Here is a 15,025-nt window from a genome sequence, read left to right on the forward strand (position 1 = left end):
AAACTTGCAGCTTATTAAATTTCCTTTTTAAAAACCATTCTACTTCTGGTATATCGCATTCCAGCAGCTTTAACAAACTAAACCACTAGGCCTCCCTCCCTCACAGATAGAATGTTAGAGACATCAAGTCCAGTGCCCACAAAGGCTATTGGTTATTCCTTATAAAGAATTCTAGTCCCTTGGGGTACTTGACAAAAAACATGCTTTTATATCTCTTGGAGACTGAGGATGTATATGGGCATAGCAAAGGCTTTTGAGAAGTCTCACAGTAAAGAAAACTGTCAACCTTACCATAATCCAGCATTGTCCAAAATTACTTGACCATATAACCTTTACTCCCAACAGTAACACCTACTGATATCTCCTCAAAACACATGTTGAGAAATGCTAGTCTAGCAATCTCATGTTAATTTTTTTAAATGAAGTTTTATTGATACATATTCACATACCATACAAACCATCCACTATACAATCACTGGCTCACCAACAATCACATTTTAAAGATGAGGAAACTGAAGTCAAGAGAAGGTGTGTGTCTTGCCACAGGTAACCACGTCCTCTCCCTCCCAGGCATCCTTGTCCTGCTGCTTCCTGTAACCTACTGCCCCATCCACTCGCCTATGGGGAAGATGACCCTGCAATCAGTCTTTCTTCTACTGCTAATGGATCTGAGCTCCGCTGCTTACACACCTTTGGGTGGTAACCCCTTGTCTTTGGGTGATCTCCCTTTGTAACCAATAGGGGGAGTTTGCAAGAAAGATATGCAGGATTTGAGGTGCAGTCTGTGATCAAAGAATACTGACCTCTATTAACCTAATTAGAGTTCCCATCCCTGACCTCAGCCTCTGGGTTTGAATCAGCAGAGCTAATGGACCATCATGACTGCCCTAAAGGACAATCTGAAGGAATGAATTCACTAACTCTGGGTCTGAGAGTACATTATTAGAGGCAACACCAGGGCCCAAAGCCCTTTGAGAAGAATGTCTGAACGTGACTGGTTTGGGTGTAGAAAATTTGTAATTCCCACAGAGCTCTGCTAACCTGGAATTTAATGTGTTGGAAAAAGAAATGAGCCCAGGGGAACGTAGGTGTTTTCAGAAAGAGCGGATGTTGAATTGCCTCATGTACTCTTGCTTCATATTTCCTATGGAATGTTTTAGGAAGATTAGAGCGAGGGTCTCACGTCCGAGTTTTACTTTGAGAGTCCACAGACTAGCCCACCTCAATTTTCAGGAGATTACGGGTTACGACACCTTCTAAATTTCCCCAAACAGCACTCTTCACACCTTTGAGCTCGTTCCCTGCAAAACAACCAACTTCAGAGTTTTTAGTGACTACTCAGGTTCTTCAGCCACAAAGGCCATAAATTTAACCAAACAAATAAAAACTCAGGCATTTTCAATTCTGGTAAAGTGAAGCATTACATTGCTGAGAATCTCGGTGGCTGAATTACCAATTTAGGCAGCACGGATGGAAAATGGCTACTCATCTCTCCTGAACCTCTAGCACCAGTTTCTACATCAGTAAACTATGAACACCCTCAGTACAAAAGCAAAGGTGAAAAGACACGGATTCCGAGCCTGCTTGTCCTGTGTGTGTGCTTGGGGAAGTTATAAGAAAATTTTAGTAGGACCATTTGCAGCCTCAGAGCCTTTGTCTGTGTAATGGTAATAATAATATCTGCCCATCCAGCTCACAAGGTATTTTGATAACCAGATGGAAAAAAATCTACATGAACATGCTTTGGAAAACAAATAATCCTATATAAATGTAAAGAATGGTTATTAAAATCTTTACAGTACATTATTCACTACTGAAATGAATCCTATTATAATGGCAATTTTTTTTTACTCCAATGGCTTGGGTTAAAAGTATGACGTTGTTATTTGAGCTAAAATGATGATATTGCTGCAATACCCTTACTTGGCAATGACTTTCAAAATAGTACTTGTCACACTGCCACTAGAAAAATGACCAGAAACAAATTTCCACTCTGTTCTAGTTTGCTAGTGCCAGAATGCAACACACCAGAGACAGACTGGCTTTCAATAAAAGGGGATTTATTTAGTTAACGTATAGTTCTTCAGAGGAAAGGCAGCTAACTTTCAACTGAGGTTCTTTCTTAGGTGGGAGGGCACAAGGCAATCTCTGCTGGCCTTCTCTCCAGGCCTCTGAGTTCCAACAACTTTCCCCGGGGTGATTCCTTTCTGCATCTCCAAAGGCCTGAGCTGAGCTGCGAGTGCTGAGATGAGGTATGCTGAGCTGCTTGGGCTGTGCTATGTTGAGCTCTCTCATTTAAACACCAGCCAATTAAACCAAACATCATTCATTGCAGCAGCACACCTTCTAGCTGACTGCAGATGTAATCAGCAACAGATGAGGTTCTCATGCCATTGGCTCAGGTCCACAGCAACAGAAGTAGGTTTCTGTCCACGTGGCCAAGTGACACCTAAATCTAACTACCACAACTTTAATCTCTAAGATCATTGAAATAGAAACTTGTGCATCTCTCTAGACATTATAGATCTGATGTACATGCCCAATGCCAAGCAGAAGTAAGATAATTATCAGATAAATTTAGGTTTCTATGCATACCTCCAGCTGATTGCACCCAGGCAGTTAACTCACTCTTTTGTCAGTGTATTTGAGGCTTATGGGAGATGTGCTTTACAGGACAGTCATTAGAGTTCTACCGAGATGTAGGTACACCAATATGCAAGACCAAGAACTTCCTGGCGAATTTCATATGCTGGATTTATCTTTTTTGAAAATTGCATAACAAGTGAACCTTTTTCTTCCAGAAACCCTACCATCACCAATCTCAACATACAAACTCACACATGCACACCAACCAGCGCATACCTCTTTAAATGTTCCTGGGGTGTTGATCAGCCGATAAGCTACATAGGTGGGGATGCAAATGAAAGATGAGGTTCCTATGCAGTAACCCAGAACGATGCTCCAGTGAGGATAATTATACTGGAAAAGTCGTAGCTGGGGAGGGCTCATCAAAAAACTGCAAATGATGAACTGAAACAGAAATTCCAAGAAAAGTTAAAAATCTTAAATATAGCCACACAGATTGAGACAGTTCTGATACCAAGAACACCCAATGCTAAAGCTAAGATACTTTCGGGAAATTTCCAAAATGTGATATATCCTAGATTGAACTCTAATGAACAGAATTCACCAATTTCTGTACCTAAGCTGCAATGATAAACGAGGCAGGTGATCATCCTATTTCTACCTCACCCCCCACCCCCCCCACACACACTTTAGCCCCTGTGGGGATGCCAAGGCTTGAGAACATTATTAGGGAAGCTACAGCATCCCTTTCTGTGCAATGGGCTCCCTGTGGCCTTCTCCGTCATTTCTCTCTGCTTTGTTCTCATTCCTTTTGTATTTCTCAGCAGCGATTGTTTTGGGTCAGATGGAAGGTACCATGTGTCCAGGACAGATAATAACATTGTGAAGACCTGGAGAGGACTCCACGCTCCTGGGTATGTTTTCTAGCTCCCTGTTTCTTGAGCTCTCTGCTCTCTGCTTTCTGCATTAAGCTCCTTAGCCTGGGATTTCAACAAGGGTAGCTCTGCTGCCTGGCAGCTCAACAATGAATGCTACCTGCCACAGTTCCTTTTAATGAAAGGAATTCTGGAAGGAAAAAAACCCCTTAATATGCTTTTTACTTGAAAATTCAGTGATAATTTCGACCAGGAGAAATTTCACAATGTGCTCCTGACACCCAGTTTATGAGTCTCCTTATTTTAGTTTGGTTTCCAGAGAGAGTGTAAATATCAGTTTTTGCCTAGTAACCACGGTGCCAAAATCGTTATTGCTCTTGATTTAATTTTATTTTATTATTTCATAGTCATAAAGAAGACAGTAATGTAAATTATTTGGGTGGTTAAATATCTATTTATATCTTTTTTTTCCCTTTGTCTGCAGGTAATAAAATGGGAAATTGTTAAACACGCATCCGTCTTCTGGGCAGTGTTATCCTAAGCCAGGGAGGAAGCTTTCACAGCAGGAGCCCACGCCTTCGCAAACCTCCCTCCCGGGTTACGCTCCTCTCCTCAACCCCTGACCCAGCTACAAAGGAAGCTAATTTTGGCACATGTGAAGGAGAGGGTTTGGTTAGGGGCCAGCCCTGCTGCCGCTTGTCTCATGTCGGTGCCAGGTGTGTAAAACCCAGCGTAGCCCGCTGAGAGCGCGAGGCTCTCGCCCGTGATACGAACTGTTGCTTCTGAAACCCCTTCGCAGGTCCTGGCCTCTCCCTGCTCATGTACAATATCTCCTTTCTTTCTTTCTTTTTTTTTTTTTGTAATTTGGCTTCAATGAAAAAGAATATTTTTAGTACGCTACCACTTGTTTATCTAAAGCAGCCTTCCAAAGCCCGGAGCAGGGGATCTGTTAAGTAAACCCAGAAGTGAAGACAGATGGCCTCTTCTCAATGGGGCACTTGAGCACTTGCCTTTAGAGGAGGTGAGTAGAGCGAGCATCACGGGAATGATGAGGAATGGGTCTGAGTCCAAATCTGTACATGGGTTTTTCTGGGCAAAGGAAATCATAGAGTGCACACCAAGAGTTTACCCAGCCTGCCAGACAACCAGAAAATACCAAAAGTCTCGGGGCCAGGGCCAGTGTGATATGTGTGAGGCACTCACCTTGGGCAAAAAATGTAAGGGGGCACCAACATTTCAGAAATTGAGATAAAGAGTATTTTTCTGAAATAATCTAAAAAGACTGGCTCTGACAGGGCTGGGTGAAGCTGAGCCGGACAAGTATAAGGTCAGATCCTGTGTTTACCTAAAAATTTTGAGGTTTTGTTCATCATGGATTTCTTTGCTTAAATTTTGATTTTTTAAAAAAATACTACATTAGAATACTGTGTATCTTGATTACCGCGTTGTTCTTTTTTTTTGACTCCCCTTAAATTTTGTGACTGAGATTTGTGCCTCACATGCCTTCCCCAGGTCTTACGTGATTTCCTCACTCGAGGAGGAATAACAAAGTAAATAAATAAACACATTTATAATGCCCTCAAGAAATTAATCCAATGTCTCTTCTTCCTTTGAAAAACAAAGGAAGGGATTAAGTAGATTAGTGAGCAGCACTGGTAATAATATAAATTAATAACCTTTTATGTTGGGACGTCCTCCGTCCTGGTAATGGTGGGTTAGGTTATTTGGCCCAACCCTCCCACTGAAAACAACTAAAAACATATATATTTTTATTTTGCTCTGCTCAGATGTGGCATCTCTCTCTAAGCCAACTCTGCAAATAAACTCACTGTCCTCCCCGCTACGTGGGACATGACTCCCAGGGCTGAGCCTGGTCCTGGCATCATGGGATTGAAAAAGGCCCCGTGACCAAAAGGGGTTAAAGAAATGAAACAAAACAAAGTTTTGGTGGCTGAGAGATTTCTAATAGAGCCGAGAGGTCATTCTGGAGATTGTTTTTATGCACTGTATCAATACCCATTTTTAGTTAATGGTGTATGAATAGCTAGAAGGAGACACCTGAGACTACTGAACTGTAATCCAGTAGCCTTGGTCACTGATGATGAGCGTAGAACTAATATAGCTTTTATGGTGTGACCATGTGATTGCGAAAACCTTGTGACTGACACTCCTTTTATCCAGCGTATGGACAGATGAGTAAAAAAATAAAGACAAACAAATAAATAAATAATAGAGGGGGTAAAAGGTATGGGATGTTTTCATTTTTTTGGATGTTTTGGAGTAATGAAAATGTACTAAAATTGATTGTGGTGTTGAATGCACAACTATATGATGATATACTGTGAGTCATTGATTGTGTACTTTGGGTGATTATATGGTATGTGAATATATAGCAATAAAATGGCATTAAAATATACATTAAGCTACCTAAAAGCATCACAGAGCTGACAGGAATAAGGAACAACCAGGCTGAACTCAGCCTGAACCCAACGTGTGCAGGGCCCGCCCTGCCCTGACAGGATTTGCTGCTCTGGACGAACGTGGGTTTTGATTTTGCAGCCTCTGAGGTCCTGGGGAACAGAAGTCAGGGGGTGCTTCTGGGGTCGAGCAAGGCACATGCAGTGTCACAGGGGCACAGAGGAGCACATACCCGCCCTACACGTTCGTGGTGAGATGTGTGGATCGTACAAAAACTAGAGGGCTGCCCCTAAGAGAGTCAAAGCACAGAGCACAAACAGGGCTGTTTTGAAAAAAAAGGGATAAACAGCTGCAAGCCAAAGGCAGAGCTATCCTAAGGCAGAGTGGATGACCCAGCTCCAAATAAGCTGGAGATGGAGAGAAGGAATAGTGTAACAACCTGTCTGGCTCTGAAAGATCAAAAGGCTCTCAAATGAAGTTACAGATACATGAAAGAACTGCTGCCCTTGCTGACGTGCCTGGAGTAGTGTACATGGGACGATGTCGGCAGACAGCACTGATGATGTTAGCAAGGCGCTTCTGCATCTTTGGGCAAGCATCCCTCCCCAGACGGACACACGGAAAACAGCCCTTGGAACTTAACTTCCTCATTCAGGTCCTTAAGCAATAAGTGAGGTCTACTTCTAACTCATACCTATGTCTGAGGACCTTGTGTGAGGTCTCTTTAAGAAAAAGAGCACAAATTTATGAATACAAAATTACTAGCCCCTCCCAGGGCCATCATGAGCAGCAGCGTGAATCCGCCCCAGCTCTTATTTGTTATGTGACCATGGACCCTTTATGGAAATTCTCTAAGCCCCCATTTCTTTAGATATAAAATGGGGATACCAGAACTATAGCTATTTCATAGAATTGTTGTGAGGATGAAAAGGACAATGGAAGTTTGAATTTTGCAGAGTCTCGGGATGTAAGATTCCTTCTTTGAAGGCAGCAGTGGTCTTCCAGAGCAAGAGAATTCCTTTACTTTTAGCTTTGTTGAGCTTTCATGCTAGAAGCTGCCTCGGGATATCTTTACTACATTTTGCCAGTCGTCACAGAAAGGATTTAAATACTGACATGATTAGAACCAGAGTTGCTTATAGGAAATCATTGTTTCAGAAAGAAAAAAGACATGAGAAATACAACCAAAATAGATACTTTGGCTTGAAAGACATCAATATTCCAATCTTGAAAGGTAGAATTTTTGTTGAATTAGATGAAACATCTCAGGAGCTTGTTTCAGAAAAGGCCAATGTCAAGGGAAGGTCAATGAAAGCTGTTCTAGGTGATCAACAAAAACAAATGCTCCAAAAATACAAAGAAGAAAAGCAACTTCAAAAATTGAGAGAGCAGAGAGAGAAAGCTAAACGAGGAGTATTTAAAGTGGATCTTTATACACTTGATATGCCTTCTTTTCTTTTTCATTTCTTTCAAACAAGAATGCTCTGAAAGCTGAGCCCCCCCACCCCCCAAAAAAGGATATTCCTTCTTCTATACCAATTACAAGGTCCAAGGCCAAAGATCAAACGGAGCAGGTTAAGGCTAATAATAGGAGTGATGTTCAAGCAATCCAATCTGGTCAAAGACTAACTTCTGAAAAGAAAGTGTTGGACAAAGAGAAAAAAGTTGTATAACCTGCAGTCCCTTCATCAGCAAGGATGACTCTATCAGCTACTCAAGTAGCAAAGCAGACTGCCAATGCGCTCTCATTTACCACCACCACAAAGCCCGTCTCAAGAGCTACTAATGATAATGAACCAGAAATAAAGGAACCAAATAAAGGAACACCTGTCAAATATATAGGAACAAAACCTGACAAGGATATTTCTTTTAAAATTGAGAGTGAATAAAATACTTTGTATTTACAAACCAGCGCAACAAATGGAATGGATCCTTATGGAGTCTTATCAAAAATGGAAAGCTTACCTAAGACAAATACTGGGAAGAATTGCTTTGCATGTAAAGATTTTATGTTTCAGCCACTGGATAGCCTAAAGACTTATCAAGCAATATCCATGACTCCCAGAAGTGCTAATGCTTTTTTTTTTTTTTGCATGAACAGGCACCAGGAATTGAACCCAGGTCTCTGGCATGGCAGGCGAGAACTCTGCCCGCTGAGCCACCGTGGCCCATCTGCCAATGCTTTCTTGATACCCAGTTACACTGAACCCCTTTAAAAACAGAAGTTGATAAGACTCAAGAAGCAACAAAAGAAATTTTGGCACTCTATTATAAAACTTACTCTACTGAGACAGTATAGCAATATTCAAATAAATTGGGTTCTCTCACAGCTTGAAATAAAAAATGTCTTAAATAGAAATGAAGCTACTACTAAAAATCAAATGGTTTACCAATATGAGAAGTTGTCCCATCACTTGCAATAAATGGAGGCCAGATATATCCACCACAGCATGATGTCTCATATTTCAGACATATTCTCCAGTCAGAAACTGAGAAATTAATGTTACAATGCCTTGTGTGGGAGAGGACACTTGAACTGGACATTCCAGATGACACTAAACTGGACATTCCAGATGACGCTAAAGATCTTATTCACACAGCAGCTGGTCAAACAGGACTCCTTATGAAGGTAAGGTTCAAACAGTTTGAAGGACTAGTGAGTGGCTGTGAATATAAACATGGTGAAAAGGAGGCAACCTGTATAGAACTGGATGAATTCTGGGATATGGTGAGTTTTCAGATAGACAACGTAAACCAAAAATTGAACGAGCTGAGCAAACTTGAGGCATCTAGGTGGTAAAACAATAAAACGAGCAGAAAAGTCTGACGGAAAAAAGTTGTCTCTTGTGGCAGGTAAACCAAAAAAAGAAGATGGCGGAAGAATTGCAACTAGAAGCCACCTAGCTGCCATGAAAAATGCAACGAGAGATAGAATTAAAGAGGAAGAACACGCTGAAGCAGCAGCCTCTTTAGTAACAAAGGAAGTTGACAAAATAGTGTTTACTGCTGAATTTTTCAGAATGGAAAGTCCAGTTAAATCATTCTCAGGACTTCCTGTCTCTTCTGAGCATCTTTCTGAAAGACTTAGAACCCCTAAATCTGTCAGCAAAGCTATGTCTCAGCAAGCTTGAGACGGGCTTTCTAAGTCAACGTACGTCACCAGAGAATCCTCAGATTGCCAAATGTGAGCACCCTTGTTGATAAGAAGATTTTGCTTTCAAATATTTCTGAAATCAGGAACAGTATAGTAGAAGATACCCCGTAGTCCTGGATTTCAAGATTTAACTGAAGTAAACCATGAAGCAAATAAGATAAACTTTGAATAAATTGTCTACCCAGTCAAAGAATGAATTTATAGCTATGTGCTGGCGAAATGGCACAAAAGAAGAAATTTCAGATGCCAGGGAGGGAATGAAACTGAATTCTTCAATGATAGCAAAGGATGTTTTGATGAATAGCCCTGAAAAAAATTATCCCATTACAAAATAATATCTCACAGGAAGAAGAAATTAAAATTTCTTTATGTTAGTCAGTACTAAAAGATGATAAAAGTTTCACTACTGAATGCCAGCTCTTTTTTTTTTTTGTATTCTGTACGGTGGGTCTTTTTCCATGTGACTACCCCGTTATTGCAACACCATTTGTTGAATTTTGGGGGGGCGGTGGGGTGTGTGAACTGCATGGGTCAGGAATCGAACCCGTGTCTCCCACATGGCAGGTGAGAATTCTACCACTGAACTACATTTGCACCCCCAAATGCCAGCTTCTTGATTCAACAGGCCTAAACTGCAGTTATGCTTTTACTCATGTGGAAGGAGACATCCCGAACATACCAGACCAGGAGGCTTATCTGTCTGTTGATTAGCTTGAAGCGCTAAAATTCCGGATCCTTCTTTTTCCCACACATTGTCACAGAATAACATTAGAAGTGTGTGACTTTGGATTCCTCTGCCTTAAAAGGCACGTTGGCTTTCCAACCAAACCCTTGGAGTTGATCTACGGATGTATTTGCCTAATAAATTCTTTTGGTAATGAAAAAAAGAACATGCCAGACATGTTTCCTTTGGTTGTCACCTGATGACCTCTTCACCACTCAGGCCCTTCGGTAGAGAACGACCAGAAGAATTGTGAATTTAAAAGTAAATTCAAAAATTTTTCTCTTCGTATCATTGATAAATTCTTAGAATATTTGAAAAATTGAAGGATTTGTAGTTCTGTTCATTTCTATTCAATCCATTTATATATTGTCATGTAATGTTTTAATATTCAGGGTTCTTCAAAGTTTGTTTCAGATATGATATCATTTCTACAGGGAAGTTGGGATATTTTGTATATTAACCATGCAGAATAAAACGTTTACTGTCTCTTGCCACACCTGTTTAGAATGCATAAGCTGAAAGCTAAACGTACTTACTTATGAAGCATTCTTCCATTTATTCAAAATATAATATTAAACTTTGACACAAATATTTGAAAATTAAAAAAAACAGTGGTTGTAAATTTAGCACAAAGTCTGGTGTGGCACTCAGTGCTCGATAAATATTATTTCATTGATCTTTACACTTATGATTTGTACTCTTTTCTATATATATGTTACACTTCAATAACATTTATTAATTTATTGTTATTGTATTTTTGGCTTGTAACTCTACTTTTTACTCTTTTTATTGTGAAAAATAACATATATAGAGAAAAGCAACAAATTTCAAAGCATACTGCAACAATTAATGATAGAACAAATTTCAGAGTTTTATATGGGTTACAGTTCCACAATTTTAGGTGTTTCTTCTTACCTGCTCCAGGACACTGGAGCCTAAAAGAAATATCAATAATGATTCAGCAGTCATACTCATTTGTTAAATCCTATCTACTCTGTTATAACTCCTCCTTCTCCTTTGATCTTTCTCCCTATCTTTAGGGGCATTTGGGCTATGCCCATTCTTACTTCTTCATATTGGAAGGGGCTGTCGATAATATAGGATAGGGGGGTGGACTGCTTGATATTCTGGAGAGGCTGGTCCCTCTGGGTAATAATGCTTATTTTTCATAAGTGTTTGAGGGTGAGTCTTCCTTAGGGTGAGAAGCAGAAGGGAAATGACAACTCACCAGGAGAAAGAGAGGGCTGATGGCTACCCAGCAGATCCTCCAAAACCATCCAGGGCTGAAGCCAAGCATTTCCTTCACGTCACTGCAGAACTGAGTGATGCCTAAAATCATCCAAGAGAGAAAGAGGACGACTGAGAGATGACATGGACTGTCCTTCCATCTGCGGATCCTCAAGGAGACTCAGGGTCACCAGGACCAGCATTGGGAATGAAAAAGAGGAAGGCAGTTGGAATTCCTGCCCTGGACAAGCAGCTCTGGAATGTTCCCACAGAAGGGGCTCAGGGCACCCTCCAGTCTGAAAGTAGGATTGGAGGATTGTCACAAAGCTGCATTTTATCTTAAAAAGTTTTTGTATTTATTATTATTATTATTGTTATTTACAAAGCTGCATTTTATAGTAAGCAAACCTCTTTCTACAAAAAGTCGGAAGTTGGGTAGACATTTGCAGTGGGGCCTAATATACCCTCTTGGTACCCACACTGTCTTTCTAAATCTCAGCATCCACATGATTTTATCCTTATCATAGAAAAGAAGGTTGAATTTTGTCTGGTAATGGCAAACCCCCCTAAGGGGACTTTGATCATACACTGGGAACTTCCAAGGGAAGTTTTAGCCACACCACTTCCCATCCATATGCCAGCTCAAGATCAAGGTTCTTCTATTTTAAAAAGTGGCTGGCATGGCAGTGGGAGCTGAGAACTCCAACTGGGGAGAAATTGAGGAGGAGGAGTACGCTGTACGGGTGCTTCCCAAGAGCGACCCGTGGTGCCCCTGGCAGGTCGGTAGCAAATCACACACTTTGAACTTTAGCCTCTGAATGACTGAGGAGGTGGCAAGGATTTCATTTAAGAAAAACCGGGGCCCATGTGTAACTCATGATATGGACCCCCTTCTTCATGGTAGATGTCAGGACTACCATGCTAAAGTTATTTTATCATAGCAGCTAGGAAAATAAGACATTTTTAGAATGAAATAACACTCCTTATTTAGGTTAGTGTGTTGATCATAAAGATGAAATAAGGCATCTCTGAACCTTCATTTCGATCACCTGTGCCCTCCCCATCCCTGTGCAGGGGCTCCTGGGGCTCCCCGCCCTTTGGCTCCCATGTCAGTTGCCCCCTCTGCACCCCAGATGGTTTCACCCTTCCGAAATCCACCCCAGAATCAGAGGGATGAACTGGAGATTTTACCAGGGCAGGTAATGCAGACAGGCATGGTCTGGACTCTTCCTTAGAAGATAAGCCTCTAAGCTCTGTCCTGGGGCTTTAGAGGGAACTCATACTTGCAGAATTCAAATTGAGGGCCCCCTCGAAGAAACCGTAATATATTGTACACTCGGAAAACACATTCACACTGCACTGGCTCTTTGTTCTCTGCTCAATTCTTAGAACCAACAGGGATTGTAGCACCCACTGTGGATGAGCTATTCGGAACTGCTTTAGCCTGTCTCCACCAGATATACATTTAAACCCAGCAGGGGCAAAAAAAATAGTCCTCTAAAGTGTGGGCAATTCTTTCTACAGATTGCAGGGGGAACAATGGTCTATTTCTGAAGAAGGCCGTCAGCTGAGGTTATTTCACAGACCTCTCCGGAGGCCGTGTTTGTCATCTGGCCCTGCTTTCATCTGGCCTTCTCTGCCTTGTGGCTACGAGCTGCCCGAAGGCAGACATCCTACCGTAGAACCAAGACACGGCAACTGCTTCGATAAGCACGACAGTCAGGACCGCTGGCCCAGTGGCGTATTCCTCCAGCAGCTTCACCACGTAGGCCCCTCCCTGGAAAGAAGAGAGGGAGCCTGATGAGAGCCCTCCTTACTGTGGGATAATTTTGAAACACACCCACCTCGGACCTCACAGAAGTATCCCAGAGCCTGTCTCCTGGAGTGGCCTTTGCAGAGTAGCCCTAACTCCGTCCCTCTGCCCCTCTTCCTGCCATCAAGGAGTGCTTTCTTCTCACTTGGTTCCTCTCCCCACTAAGCTTTAAGAGACAAACCCAAATAGCTGCTATTTTCAACTTCCGTCTATTTTCTGCACATCTCTGGTGTACTCTACCCTGTAGAATACCCATCTCAAAAGGCTGAAACTGAAGGGTTTCCACCCAGAGCATGTTGGCCATGATTTAGCCTTCTGTCCCAACTCACTACTCCCTTGCGTGTGAGCCAGGACCCCCTGTGCTGCAGAAGCTCCAGCGCTGTCAGGGTCATGCCTTGAAGATGCCCATCTGTAAGTCTGCACTGAGTCGGGAGGACACAAAGCTGAGGAGCCCACGGGTGCTACCTGGGGCATACTTTCCAGTACTGGCCTCAGCTACTTAAAAAATATATTGTTGGAGAGGATTTCTTTACCATTGCAAGTTCTCTGGAAGAGGCAAAGTCACATCATTACAGATGCAAGGCACCGGCCTCCAGATGTTCCATATACTAGCGTAATAGTCCCATGAGAGCAGCCCTCAGGAGTGGAAATAGACTGGAAAAGCAAATCCTAGCTTTTCTCCAGATATTTTGCCAAGCCTGAAATCTAGCTGGATCTACTATGAAGTGTTGAGAGCCTCCAGATACCATGCACTGATTTTACAAGCAGATGATGCCAGAAACAATGTTTCTTCTTATCCTTGATGACAAATTTTAATGGCAGGGGTGCCCCCTCCCTATTCATTTGGCCCCAAAGCCAGGGCATTGTGTGGAATGCAAGGAAAGGAAGAACTTCTGGTGGAGCTATGTTACCCCAAGGGAGGCCATCTCAAAGCTGAAGACTGTGGTACTCACAAAAGTCAGGGTAATCAGGGATCCAAAGAAGCAGGTAACGACCACACCCAGCACGAACCACTCCCGGCGCTTGGCCCAGATGTGTGGAAACTCATCCAGCACAGCCGTGATCACCCCCTCCAAGCCTGCAAACTGAGAGGGGCATGCAAGTGGTCACTAAGGTTTGCCACAAGTCTGTTACCTTCTAGGACAGTGACCAGGAGGGAAGGAGGGCATCCCCCCAGGGACTGTAGACTTGCGGAGTGACCAGTCAAGCTGATCATGACCAGTTCTCCAACTCACTGGTCCATGAAAACACTTGGAAGTATATTTCTCTATTTTACACTGTCTGGTAGAACCCATCACCAAGGAAATCCAGGAAGGAAAATACAGCACGTGGACAGAACTTCTATTTGTGAAGTGCCTCAAGGTCTTAAGAAGGGTTTGGTTGTCTTAGAAAGACCAACTCAAAACTGAGACTTGCTCAATGATAATAAGTACAAGCTGTTGAGCCAATGCTGGGAAGGGCACAAGAGTGACCTTGCCCTGGCCTTTAGGTGCCATCTAGGAGTGTCCTTTGTCTGGTCAAAGGACAGTGCAGAACATTTTTGTGGCACTGTTGTTCAACGCCAGGCTCTTTACCCACATTATCTCAATAATGACCCTCTAACATACATGAGACCGGTAAGTGCTAAGGGGTGAATGAGGGGCTAATAGGGGTGTTGGGGGGACCAGGAGGGAGCAGCCAGCACTTCCCAGGATGGCCAAGATGGGAGGGAATGGCATGGCATCCTCCTCTTCTCTGTCCTTCCCAGAGCCTGCTCCCTTCCCCATTGCCTCACCGTGCTGTCCAAGCCCAGAGTGATTAACATCAGGAAGAAGATGATGGCAAAGAACGTGGAGGCTGGCATATTGGCTATGGCTTCTGCATATGTGATGAAGAGGAGGCTGGGGCCTGAGACAGAGGAAGAGAGGCAGGGGTGGTCGCTGAGAGTTGTCCTCCAAAGATGTTGTGGAGGAAAACAGCCACACCAACAGTTACAGCTTCTTATCACGAGACCTCACATGCAGACTCTGACTCGTACCAAAAGCTTCTTCACCCTCCACTCCGTCTTACCTGGCTTGCGAGGCTGGGAAGGAACGGTATGCCTCTGGAAAGGGGCCTGCCCTCAACCGGCATGGAGGACGGAAACAAACCCCACACTGGAAGGCTAGCAAAGCTGTACCCAAGAATAATAATTTCCCCTATATAACAAATCAGTGATTTTTCAGGAGACCAGGATTTATAGCTAAAGT

At 42.7% G+C, this 15,025-nt stretch overlaps 1 protein-coding gene and 1 pseudogene across 1 annotated transcript in view; one reads left to right on the forward strand and one right to left on the reverse strand.

Moving 5' to 3' along the window:
* SLC6A4 (solute carrier family 6 member 4) overlaps positions 1 to 15,025 on the reverse strand; it is a 39,821-nt gene that overhangs the window by 2,451 nt on the left and 22,345 nt on the right. The window contains exons 10-14 of the mRNA XM_077165416.1: positions 14,572 to 14,684; positions 13,751 to 13,882; positions 12,662 to 12,761; positions 10,986 to 11,086; positions 2,863 to 3,030 (exon numbers count right to left, since the gene is read on the reverse strand). Of these exons, the coding sequence (XP_077021531.1) occupies positions 2,863 to 3,030; positions 10,986 to 11,086; positions 12,662 to 12,761; positions 13,751 to 13,882; positions 14,572 to 14,684 (614 nt within the window). The remainder of the gene's footprint in view (positions 1 to 2,862; positions 3,031 to 10,985; positions 11,087 to 12,661; positions 12,762 to 13,750; positions 13,883 to 14,571; positions 14,685 to 15,025) is intronic.
* Positions 7,221 to 9,253, forward strand: LOC143685650 (disks large-associated protein 5 pseudogene; annotated as a pseudogene).

The sequence above is a fragment of the Tamandua tetradactyla genome, chromosome 6 (assembly GCF_023851605.1).
Source record: "Tamandua tetradactyla isolate mTamTet1 chromosome 6, mTamTet1.pri, whole genome shotgun sequence".
Classification (NCBI taxonomy): Eukaryota; Metazoa; Chordata; class Mammalia; order Pilosa; family Myrmecophagidae; genus Tamandua; species Tamandua tetradactyla.